Source organism: Podarcis liolepis, assembly GCF_965112155.1.
Source record: "Podarcis liolepis genome assembly, chromosome: 10".
NCBI classification, from domain to species: Eukaryota; Metazoa; Chordata; class Lepidosauria; order Squamata; family Lacertidae; genus Podarcis; species Podarcis liolepis.
The window spans coordinates 31,016,367-31,029,918 of NC_139562.1; the positions used below are offsets into that span (position 1 = coordinate 31,016,367).

Sequence of the window (13,552 nt, forward strand, 5' to 3'; positions counted from 1 at the left end):
TACATATATAGCTACGCGTGTAACTTTCCCTCTGATAACTGGGACACAAAACGTGTCCTAATCGTTTTGTAACTTAGCTTAATCATTTGTTCCTAGTTTCACACATGAAGTCAGACCTTTGGTTCATCTAGCCCAGAATTGTTCTCATGTTGCCTATGTTTCTAAGTAGAAATGCACAAGATTGGGAAGAATGACGGCAAAGCGGGATGTAGAAGGAATAAGAAACACAGAACAAAGGTAGAAAGGAAGAGAAGTATGTGAGCAATATGAAGCAGGATTAAGAGGGGAAGAAGGGACGTAAGAGAAACGATATACACAGAAATGACAAAAATGTTTGACTGTCACCTGTTTATCTTCCCAGTACTTTCTCTGCTATGTGTGTCTACAAATTAACAAATGTACTTGGATAATAAATATGCTTCCTGATTACTACGACATGTTTTCCTAGATGTGAGAGGGTAACTGTTTCTGATTGCAGTGCTTTAACAACAATATCTCTTGTTTGATAGTTTCACATGGACCTCATCCCACATAGACAGAAACATGGTCTTGTACTTGAGCGGGCAGCATGTGGAGATGTTTGATATCGAATTCCGTGAACTCTATGCTATTTCGGAGGAGGTCAACCTCTACAAGGAGCTGAACCTTCCATGCCCTTTCCGCCAAGGTGTCGGGAGAATGGGATTTTCCTCCTCTACAGTGGCCCGGAAGGCCATCAGCCCAAAGTATGGACTGGTAGTGGCGGTTCCCCCAGGGGAAATGATGCGCTGGGCCTCCCGCCAGAGGCATGAGTCACAAGGGACTCAAGAAGCACAGGAAGAAGAAAGTGAGTCCAATAGGCGACTGCAAACTTTTCTGAATGACCTTATCACGGTGGAGCAAGTGCTGCCAGATATTGAGCCTCCACTTGAGGACCTGAACAGAGGAAACCGGAGTCCTCAGAAACTATTTTCCCTATTAAAATCCAAATCCAAATCCAGGGAGTCCATCCGTGACCTCAGGAAGGATGATGTAGCCAATGGGGAAGCTGGTTCCAAACCAGTCAAGAGGTTTGGCAGTGGATTTTTCAGACGGGCCAAGCGGCCACCACCCTTCAATGCTGATGCCAGTTCTATTGCCAGTGATATTGCTGAAGACTTTGTGGTTGTGAAGACAGGAAAGGAAAGCCAGGCTAGCCCTCGCCCTGTCAGCGTCCGTAGTAGTGGGGCTAATTCAGGTAAATAATCCTGGGGAAGACTCTTTATTTTTTGTTTTTACCAACAAAATAGTTACTCTTTCAGGATTTTTTTTTCAGAAAAGCTTGCCCTTCTCTATTCTGCTTTCAGATCCCCAAACTTCTATACTGGGTGACAGACCAGTCAGTGTATGGGCAGAGTAAAAGGAGGGCAGCTATATCAAGTATTAGTATAATCCTGAAGTCTGACACTAACCGCATCTGATAGCTTTGTTTCTAGATGAGTTTAATTTAGGGGGCTAATGGGATAAATTCACATTTCTCTCTCTTTCATAAATTAGGTTTGTGAATCAGGTATTTTGATTCCAAGAAGGAAGCAGATTGTCATTCTGTGTTGCGTGAGTGTAATGTAGGTTTATTAGCAAAACTGAGGTGCCTCATGCCACTTACCTTTATATGACTGGGAAGAAAGTTGCTGTGACAATCATGGAAGGTATTTGTATTCAAAATGCGCCCCTGGATGCACCAGCTGAGGCTTAAATAGACTCCTCTTATGTTGTTTGACTCTTTTATGAGACGCCTTGGTACATTTAATCTGCTTTCTTACACTCTGCAAGGCTGAAGGGTGAAATTCTGACGTCTTTGTTTTGTTAATAGCAAAATATTTTATCATGGGGTTAGGAATGAGACATGTCAGAGCAGACAGATCCACTCAGCATCTACCCCGTGTGTGTGTGTGTGTGTGTGTGTGTGTGTGTGTGTGTCCCCATGTGTCCCTATCCTCTGATGAACAGAACCCCAGTAGAACACACTTCCCTTCCCTGGAGCTCTCATTTGCAGTGTGGTTTGGAGAAGGAAACAAGTGTTAAAATGAGACTCCAGGTGGTGTTTTTTTCTGCATTTTTCATAACCTCGCATAAATGAGGCAGTATCCTGCCTGTCCCCTAAGCCCGCTGTGCATTCTAGAGGGGGGAATGCTAGCAACAACCATTAAAAGGGTCTCTTGTAATAAGCTAAGCCAGCATTTGTGGAATCTTTATATGAGGCCTTTTGGAATTCCCTTACAACAATTCTTTCTTGTTTATAATTACTGGCTACAGTATGGCTTGCAGGTGTTTAGTCTTCTTAACTTTGGGGGGGAGGGAACTAACCTGTGGCCCTTCAGATGTTGATGGACTCCGGTTCCCATCCGCTCCAACCAATAAGGCCCAATGGTCAGAGATGGTGGAAGTTGCAGTGCAACAATTTGACTGATGGTCAGTTTTGTAGCTTTTAATGACCGAAGTCCTGTAGCTATTAACTACTTCCTCTAAAACAGACATGGCTAGCCCATGGGCAGCATCTGTCCCTCAATACATTCTTGTGAGTCTCCTACTACCCCCGCTCCCCATCGTATGCCTGTTTGGGGATGGAACTGATTAGTCAAGTTTAAACAACAGCCTTGCTGTGTGTGCCAAGTTGATCAGGCTTGACCTGAAACACTCAGTTTGGGAATCTTTTTTTGCACAAGGAATGCAAGGATACCCAGTTGAACAAAACCCCACAACCTGGCCTATTCCTTTGCAACGGAATACAAAAACAAATAACCAGACAAAAAAAATTTCAAAGCTTTTATTGCCTAAAATCAGTACTATGCAGCTTGGGACATTTCTTCCCCTGTGAAGAAAATGTCTGGGAAGTGGAGGACTAGAGATTGAAGTGAATGAATTACCCTATTTTAATACACAAAGGAGGAGAAAAATATGTACACAAAAAGAGGATCCTGGCTAGGGAGCCTCAAAAATAGGAAAAACAGGAACGGTAGGAAAACAAAATGCCACCATCACATGTTGTCTTTTGAAATCACTGCTATTCAATACTTTCCCAATTTGTAATCCTTTTGTGAATTGGTTAATCTCTGCCTTGGCATTGGGGGCTTATCCACACTTACCGTATTTTTGCCCTGGTTTTTCCAGGCACATGTCTGCACTTTAAAGCTCTGTGTCCCAGGACCCCCCCTTCCTCCCCCACCCCACCCTGGAGCCTTCCCCATAATTTGGGTTTTCTGCAGATTGCTTTTTGCTCCAATTCAGCTTTGAAGAATGAATTTTTGCAGGGAAGGCTCTGGAGCAATAAAAAGTGTGCTGGAGCTTTAAAATGTGCACTGTGCTTGGAAAGCGCATAGCAAAAGTAAGTGTGGATAAAGCCATAAAAGTAAGATATTCTGTAGTCATATATCTCGAGAAGCAAAAGTTCTGTCCCATAGAATCCAGAAATTTGATTGGCTTGTGAAAACATTCTTCTCTGCAAAGATTCAGGTATGAATTGTCTCAGTAATGTTCTCTCCACATGCATGGGAACATCCTCCATTTGCGTGGGTACAAAAATTTCTCATAGTAAAATAGCAAAAGTCTGCTTTTTGCCACCTTGCATCACAGGCCCAACTTGATGGTCTTCATGCTTCCTGTTAGCAAAACCCATTTACACACAAACTTGATGCATGCCTGTGGTTTCCAAGCAACTACTAAAGCTTGTCTATTGTTCTTGAGAAGTAACTACAGCTTTAAGGCTGAACATCTTACAAAAGCTAAGCTTCAAACTAGGTTACAAACACAGCTTTGCTGATAATGAAAAGATAGCATTGAATTTGAGAGGTTTTACACATTTTAAAAAAGTATTATATGTAATAAAGAAAGAATATATCATAAGCATAAATGTCTAACCAGCATTAACTTCCTTGGTTACCAAATACACAAGTTGGCCCTAGTGCATCTGCTTGTTAGGGTTGCCAAGTTACTAAAACCATGTTTCAAGATGCATTTTAATCATGACACTCCTAATGAGTCATTTGTTTTTTAAGAAATGAGTTTAAAATTATTGTTGACTCCAGGGGGGTCTCCTGCTGTGATGGCATGATACCAGAAGGTTTTTTTGTGGGGGGCCCATATCCCCCTGAAATTTCCATTAAAATTAAATAATAGTCTTTTTAAATTAAATAAAAGATTTTCTGCCTGCTTCCATATAGTCTCCACAGGTGCTGCTTTGTTGAGTAAAATAATTTTTTTTTACTGAATATAGAACAATGAATGGTGATGAAATGATTTCAAATAATGTAGAATGGCTGATGGTAGTGCTTGGGAAGGCAGTTTTTGCCACGGCTATTTTGACCCTGGGTCAGTGTGGCCCTCATTCCAAAAAAGATTAGCTACCCCTGCTCTGAAGTTAAATCTGTTCACTGTCTAGCCTATCCTCTTAACAGTGGCTGTGTAGGATGAAATAGAAGGAGCTGCAGAACCAGCACAAACTGTGGAAGAGGGGAGAGCTGTGCAGTAGTCAGAAGTTTCTATACACGCCCCCCTCCACATCTCACAATCTTTCCAGGCAAACAAGAGGCACAGTCACAGTTCAAGTACCCATTCCAGCCACACTTGCCCTCCAGGCCTGAGCTTTCCTACCCCTGGATTAGAGACTTTGGTTTAATATTTGTATTCTGCTTTTCCAACAACAAATGTTGAGCTCAAAGCAGCTCACAATATTCACAGTAGCACTTAAAAAACAAGCATTGCAATCACTAACACCGCAGTATATAAATAAAGCAAACAACAAATTCATCAGAGCAATACAATTCAATAATTGGAATCCCAGAGGTGATACAGTATGTGAAGTTGTCTCAAAATACAATATACACTAAGCCGAACAATTTCAGATACTTCAGTAGGAAGGAACCCACTTAAGGCTGTCGAAACTACTAATCACCACAGTTCAGAATTTGCTCCACTTGCCTTTGCATAAATGTTTTATACTTGCAGCCAGTGCAAGAAAGCACTTTGTGTTTCACTACCAATGAAGTAATCTATGGCAGCCTGAGAGACCTATGGCATATAGCAAGCTATAGTGAGGAGCCAGCCACATATCATGTATAAAACATTAAGCTGGCCACCAGACCTGGATGGTATTTGAGAAGATGGGAAATTGGGTAACAGGGCATAAGCTGTGCTAATAGTTCTAGGTATTCAGGTACTGTCTTTTAACATCGAATTGTTATCACTCACAGTAACTAGAGTTTCCCCAACTGGAATATGCTTGGGGAGGTTCCCAGCTGTTGAGGAAAGGAAATAGGAAGATGAGGAAACTCTGGTTGGATATCTTGAGGTTTCTGTCATTTTAGCGTGGAAGCGATGGTCAGAAGCACCCCCCCCTTTTTTTTTTTTACTGGAGTATGAATTGTAACACAGAAAGTTTATTTACATTTCAGCTTAATACATTTTGAGACCCTTCTTGGAGATGGGCAGTCTGTTTCTTTTGCGTTGAAATCTACATAACACAAGACATGCACAGATTCGAACATTGTGTTTTAATTCACAGCAGAGAAAAAAATCATTTATCATTTGTAACATTTTATTAAAGTTGACCAGAGGGCATGCAGCAACCCCTAGTGATAAAACTAGAAAATAACAGAGGCCTGTATAGGTATATAATCCAAAGTGAAGGTTATTAAAGCTTTCTGTATGTTGAATTTTTTCATTCTGTGTTATGCAGTGAAAAAAGTTTTAGATTGTAGCAATTAGAGCACAAAAAGAACAGCTCAACTCAGGTGCCAAATGGGCAGGTTGATATAGTGTGTATGGAGGACCAGGGCTGAATCTAAAGCTTAAGTTTTGAACGTGGACCAGTGTCCTGGTACCTATCAACTAGTAATTTTACAGCAGACTATTCAAGTAAATAATGTCTAAATATAAGTCACATGAACAAAGTGGTACATGTGTGCGCATGCAATGCCTGGAGGAGAGCACTTCCTGGACTGGTTGCCTTTCTGCCTACTCACCCAGTTAGGGGATTCTCACTGGTATTGTCTGTGGCACACGGGGAGACGGACGGACGGACGGACTGGGGACTGCTTTTCCAGGGCACTAGCTAAAGAGGATGAGAATGGCAGGGGGAAGCTAGGTGGGAAAGCCAAGAGAGGCTACTTTCACCCTTAGCATCTGCTGCCTGAGGTGATTACCTCATTCTTCTTAACTACCCTTAGTGTAGTTTGCAATTATCTAAGTAATTTTACTTTGAAGAAGATGCATTTAAAAAAAGGTTTTGTTAATGTTGCGTTTAATAATCCTGAAAAAATGAATTGGCCTTTTCAATGGCCTTCATTTGATAACTGTATATATAATATGATGCTTAAATACTGAAGTTCTGCTTTATTTACAAGAACTGTTCAAATGCATACAAGTCTATAAAAGTATTAGTAATTAAACATGGTGCCTTGATGGTATCTGCACCTCTGTTAATAAGCTGAAAAGACCATATTTTGTGCCATAACAAAATTTGTAAATTAATTGGGAATAAACAATCGAAATAGTTTGAAAAATGCCTTCACTATGGAAACATTTCTGGAATATGTTTCCTGGGGCTGTAGGTGGGGATCATGAGTTGCAGAAGGGAAAAGGAAAAGTGAGAAGGTATGCCTGAATGTGTTGATTTTCTTTTTAAAAAGCACACTTGAAATCTTTTAATTAGAAACATTTGGTTCATTTTGTTTTTCTGATACAGAAAGAATGAGACCAAGCTCCCCTTCAGGGGACAGAGCCAAACAGTCCAACTGTGTGGTGTCATGATCTGAGGAGAACAGCGACGGGAAAACTGAGAACCCAAAGAGACAAGTGTGGCTGTGGAATATACAGCTGTGGGCTGATTTCAAACCTACAGTCCCAAGTTCCTCACAATGGTCTGTATCAACACTCTACTGTCAAGGTCGGAGCTGGTACATCCAGCTAAAGTGCACATGCAGAGTAAAACACATGACATGGAAGATTCCTATGTGGAGAGGTAGCAGCATGAATTAAATAACAGTGATAAGTGGAGTTTGGAGTTTAAATCTGTGCTGACATACATGTAGGGGTGCTTTCTATTTCTGTGTGTTGCTTCTTAAATTTGGTTACAGACTTAAGAAGAACACGGTTACATTGTTGATAATTATACCGTACTGCTGTTGATTTTGTGAGTCAGAAACACAAATCAGAGTTAAAAGGTAGAATCCAGAGAAGATGGTCAAAGCTGGGGATTTTGTATGTCTGAGGCAGCATTTCTCAAACATCCGAACATCTCCAATCATCTGCACACCTTTAACATTTACTAGATCTTCTGCACCTCCCATAACCTTTTCTGTAATCCTGATGCATGGATAGCCACCATGTGGCACCGGTGCTGGCAGTGACAAAGACAAGAAGGGGCTGTGGAATTGCTAGAGAAGGTCTGGGGGGCTCATGCTCCCGGCTATGGCACAGAGTTGGGCCTATGCTCCTGCTTCCTTTGGCTGAGCTGCACAACTCCCTACCTGGACTAAAACAGTTGTGCTAAGGACCCGGGAGCTGCATGTATATTGTACAGTGGCACTAGTTCAGAACCTCAGGTTCATGGCCCATATGCAACCCTTCAGGCCTCTCCATCTGGGCCAGACCCCTTCACCAGCCACACACCCTGCCAGACCTGCTTTGCCCCCTCCTTGAGTGTTTTTGTCTGGTTGGAATGATGTGTCATTGAAGCCTGCTGTAACAATCATAAAATTAACATTCATTGCTGAGCCCACCAGTGACATGTGGCCTCTGGAAAGTTGCCCAGGAGGTAACGTGTCCCCCTGCCCATCATTAATCTAATGGGACTTGCACACTTATAAAAATGCACTAAATTATATGGGCTGCCCCCACTTTCTCTGATGACTCCTGATTTCCATTGGGGGAGGGGTGGCCTAAGGATTTCTGTACGTGTTTGTTGCTCCTCTTCAGAAATCTATTGAGATTCCTCTAGGCAATGCAGAAAGAGTCAGTGAAATTGATATCCAATTCCTCTTCATTCCATATAGAACTTGACATTTAAGCAAATTTTATGCCCTGTAATGGTTATTTGGATGAAAGCATGGGTCATAATGTCAGGTGATGCTTATTAAGGTGTGCAGGTGAGATTCTACATGATCTCTATTAAAAAAAACACAACTTAAAAGATGCACTGATAAGAGTAGCAGGTGGAAAAACAATGCAAGATTGGTATAAATGAAATCATTTAATCTTCCCTTGCATCTCGTTACTTTTGTCCAGATTTATAATGACAAATGATTAAAAGTACCTAATTCAGTTCCTTATTCCAGCGCTTAAAAAGTCAAGGTTGTCAGTGCAGAGTCACACTACTTTATACAAGCCCAGTGGATTAATTCAATATACGGACATTTGTTTTCCAGACAGCTGTCCTATAGTCATTCTGTGGCTTTATGCTGCCTGAAACAGTAGCTTTCAAGCCCTACCAGAGGCTGTCTGCCTTTTTGTATCCAGCCTGTCTGTTACAGAATACTAATCAGCAGAGAGTGAGGTGCAGAGTTTGCCTTGTTTAACACACATGCTAGCTCTGTTTGAGAATGTTCAGTAAGAAATACATCCAAGAGAAAATGTCACACACACTGTGCTGTCGAATTGCCTGCTGTGTCAGCTTTTATAGCAAGGGGTCTTCTAGAAATTGGATTACATTTGGATGGCTGAGGGGTTACGGGTGGGGGAGCTCATGCCTAGCCAACCATCTATTTATTAGTGCTATTTAACATTGATTTAATGGTATGCGGGGCATGTGCTGTACTCTGCCTGGAAGCTGTTCATTACAGCGATTTCCCTTCCTCTGTACACATGGCTAGTTAAACTGGATTCCATGGAGATGAACGGTGTATTAAAACCGCAATGGTATTCACCCACTTCTCCATCTATATTCAGATGGCCAACTTTCAGCCAGACGTGGTATATGCACGCAATACATTTAACTTCCAAGTGGGATGATTGTACTTCAAAAATATATCAATGCAACCATTGTTGTAATAGTCACAGCCTCCGCCTTCACTCTGCTGAACATAAGCAGTTCACTTGTGTCAAAACTGCCTTGAATCCCTTGAAAAAGGTAGTCTGTTTTGATTTGGAGTAGCTCCAATTGAAAAATATGTACATATTAAAACATCCGGGAAAATTAATATTTAAAAGGTAATTTATTTTTAAAAACTAATTCTATATTTTAATTCCATGTGCACTTGCAAGTTTTTACAGGGCTTAATCATGCATTCCAATAACTATAAATCCAAGCAGGCTTTGTTTTTGTTTTTAGAACAAGTCCCATGAATTGTTTCCATCTATCCCCAGATACTTTTTTTGTGGCTCTTGTATTTGTTCATGATCTTAAAAAGCCACTTGATTTCAAAAGTGTTTCATGATTGTGGGTATGTGATGATACTTTTGTTGTTGTTGAAATGCAGAAACCACAAAATGAAATGAAACTAAATCTTGAACATCATGTTTTTCTAAAGCCACAGATAATTTGAAGGGACTGAATGATGTGTCTGAATGTTTTAACACCCAAATGAAATTAGAATTGATGTGGTACTGGAATTGTACTTTAGAATGATAGTAATGCCCATTGCATTGCAAAGCAATTCAAAATATGCTTAGGTGCATACAGATGTGCATGCAAACAAGGCCTGAATTGTTTCTATTTGACTGCTGAAGCCCAGTTTCCCCTATTTGAAATCAATTTCTGATCTAATAGTCCAGCGTTAGTCAACCCAGTGCCCTTCAAATGTTGGATTCCCCTCCCAGCATCACTGATTAGACATGTTGGCTGGAGCTGGTGGGAGTTGGAATCCAACATCAACTGTGAACCACCTTGTGATCTTATGATGAAGGGTGGTATATAAATCTAATAAACCATCTGGTTGGCACTACATAGCTACCGCTTCAATAGTCAGATCTTGGTTCCCATGTCCACCATTTTAAAATGTACATTTTTAAACTTTGAAATTGCTGCATGTACATGATCAATGTGTGTGTAAACATTGGCAAATTGTTTTGGGGGAGGGGGAGATGAGTTAGTGATGATACCTGTTTAGGGCCAATTAGTACTGTGCTTTTGCTGCAAACGCTAATGGTTTCCTCTGAACTTGACCCAGAAGATAAGTTAGTATATTTTAATAAAAACATGAGTGTGTTTTGATGATGGGTTTACCACTCAGGTTATGTTCATATGTGCACACCCTTCTTTATGGAAAGCTTCAACTGCAATTAAATTCTCCGACAATCAGATCTACACAAGGGGTTTGCACTTTGACAGCGGTATTGGGAACTAGAACTTTCATGAGGATGATGTACAAGCACATATTGCACAAAAAACCCCAATGCTACACAAATTGCATTTTGGGATCTGTACAGATAACCATTTCAGAACACATTCTACCAGAGATGTGTAGCAAAGTTCTCCTTAACACTAAGTCAACTAAACTATGCCTGGGGTGAACAAAGTAGCCTGTCATCAGGTATTCTTTTCTAGGGTGGTTTAGTTGGGTCACTCTGCCCGAGTCATAACACCCACCATGAACTTTTGGGAAGGGATTGTGACATGGTGTTGGGCTTTTGCACCCAGAAGGTCTCAGTTTCATTCCCTGGCATCACCAGTTAAAAGGATCTTCGGTAGCAAGTGATGAGATAGACCTCTGCCTGAGAAATTGTGGAGGTGCTGTCAGTCAGAGTGGACAATGCTTGGCTAGAGGAACAAATAGTGTGACTTCATGGAGCAATTTTCTCTGTGTGAGAGAGAGGGAAGGAGGGTCTGGCTGACTTGGTGACAGCACAGAACATCTACTTACTGAAGTTTTTAATGACATCTGAAGCTGATCTATATTATGCTAGCAAGCAGACCTTGTCATTGCTGAGGCTTTGATATATGCAGGTTATAAATCTACACGTAATAATACGCACCTAAGTTCCATTTAGGTTGGTGTGATTTAAGAGGGCATAAAAGAGATCAAGATTTCAGTGTGAGTTTGCAATTAATTGATGATCATCTTATAAACATTTTAGGACCCATTCGTTCTAGTCTCTCCCTGTAATCGTAGCATAGTGGAACTGAATGTTTAGTTATTTTATTTCTGCAGTATACTTCTTCTGTAGCTTATGCTAAAAGTGTTGTGTATATTTGGAATTTATTTCATTACATTGCACAGGATTGAAGATAAGTGGATCTGGTCATAATTCTAAAATAATGTCTTTGAAAATTCACCACTTTTCTTCAGTCCCTTGAAACTTTCTGTTTCTCCATGATGAACAGATTTTGATTAAAAACTGATCTCAGGAGTTTATTAGAAGATTCATCTCATAGCCTGTCGACTTATTGTATACCCATCTTCTGAGTAATTTTCATCAATATTTTTAAAGGTCTTCAATACTTCCTAGTTATCCAGAAATTATTTGCTGCATATTTCCCATTAAGGCTAGGCTTAAAAGGAAATCTTTCAGCTGACTTTCAGCTATTTAATTTAACCCTGTGCTCACATATAAAATTACTGAGTGCTTCCCTGATTATAAAACCTATTGGTCCACTTCATATACAGCATGAAAAAAGAATATGGATTATCAGATGCCTTTCTATGGGGGGGGGGACTAGTGCAGCCAATACCTATGGAGGGACACTTCTAATTAATTGGATATAGACATAGGTGGATCAATAGTTTGACGGTATAAAGCAGATTTGTAAGTTAATTTCAGAGGTGCAGTGTGGTCTGTTATGAAAGCACAAACCTGCACACATTGCTTACAAGCCTCAGTAAAATAGTTGCGCTGCAGCCTAGGTTCACCTTTTTCTTACACTGAGATTATCTACATGAAGGAAAAATATCATGTGGAAAGAGGACTGTACACTAGAGCAATTCCAACTGTGCAGATTTAACATGAAAATATGCTTTACTAGTCCTCCCCTCCCCCCCACTTCAGAATCTGCTCTTGAACCTCTTCCTAGAATGGATCCTTAGTGGATCTTGAAATTGGTTTCTCTGTGCCTAAGCTGCAGCATTTAATCTCAGATCTTATTACAGAGTGTTTAGCTTTTTAACATTCCTTTCTACACTTTATGGATTTTGTTTAACTTTCGCGACACTTGCTCTCTTATGCTCCAGTCATCTTTAATGCCAATTTTCTGCTTTGACAGCATCAGCTGAAACTTTTTTTGCTCGTGTTGAAAGCTTGGATTTACTTTTGACTTTCTAGTGTGAAGTTCAGGTCTTTGGAGCGTGTAGAAATTTATTGACACATTAAAATGGTGCTGGCAGCTTCCCTGAGACCAGGGATGGGCAACGGTGGTGGTGATGGAAATAATTATGATTTATTTTGGCCAGTGCCATTTATCGTGTATTAGCACTTGAGAAATAATGTGGCAATGGATGTATGGGGCATCTCCCATGCTAGCAAAGTACGGGAAAGGAAAACGTAAGCCTCAGGGTACATCAGGTCTGCACAGAACACTTGTGATGCTTCTTCCTGTGGGACTGTAGCACCAGGTTGGAGGCATGAAAAACAAGCATGGTATGGCACAAGCAAGCCCTCAGCCTGCTCAGATCATGGCAACTTCACATCCTCTGCTGGCTCTGGAAGCACTTTTCTGCAGTGCAAATAAGTGTGTATGTGGTGGTAGAGGAACATTCCAGGCTTGAAACTTTGATATATGTGACGGTCTGGTGTACATGACTCCTCAAAAGAAGCCCACCATGATGCAACATGTTGCATTCCCAGCATTAACTTGTTGAGTTGTGGCTTTTGCTCAGGGAAACTGTTTGAAGTGCCATTGGATAACAGTCCCTCCCCCCTTCTTCTTATATGCTTCCTTGGTGGAATAGACTGAGCACATTGCAAAGCAGCAATGTTGTTGACTTTCCATGGGCTAAGGAAGGGATCTGTAGTTCGTTAACCTCTTTCCCTTTTTTGGGCTCGCAGTGCCTGAGTTGATCATGCCTTGTAGCTATACAGACTAGAATAGTCTACACTGGCTGTTGCTGGCAACAGCAGACCCAGGTTTGGTGGGCAGCCTTTTGACAATATGCCATATTGTTGTGCGTAAACATACTTGTTTGGTGTGTACATGTGCCTTATTGTCATAACAAATGCATTTTATACAACAAATAAATTCAAAACTGTTTTAAGTAGCCTCGTGTTTATTGGCATGGTGTCATCTAACTGAATGTGACCAATTCTCTCTCTTTGATTTTGTAATGGATTACGGCCGAACAAGTGGGGCACCTCTTGAAAGATAGGTATTTTGGTGAGCGATACACAGCTCTGCTTACAAAGAAATCAAGGAAGGGCATCAGCCCTCGAGGGAAGCTCTCGAGAGGCCAGGCAGTGGCTGGGGATTAGCAACTGATTAAACTGACTAAAGTTAAGTATCCATACTTCATTATACATAATACTAATTGACACGGCACATTTCTACGAAAGAAAAAACCAAAACCAAAATAATTATATAACTACCACATATGTCAAGATTATTGTATATTATAATTTAATAAGATTTTTGAGTTTGGGAGGAGGCCTCAAGATTGTGGGCCCTCATGCA

General features: G+C 40.8%; 1 protein-coding gene across 1 annotated transcript in view; it reads left to right on the forward strand.

Annotated features, from left to right (window-relative positions):
* FAM83F (family with sequence similarity 83 member F) overlaps positions 1-13,139 on the forward strand; it is a 28,520-nt gene extending 15,381 nt beyond the window's left edge. The window contains exons 4-5 of the mRNA XM_083462477.1: positions 510-1,216; positions 6,701-13,139. Coding sequence (XP_083318603.1) covers positions 510-1,216; positions 6,701-6,765 — 772 coding nt within the window. The 3' untranslated portion in view covers positions 6,766-13,139. The remainder of the gene's footprint in view (positions 1-509; positions 1,217-6,700) is intronic.
* The last annotated feature ends 413 nt before the right edge of the window (positions 13,140-13,552 follow it).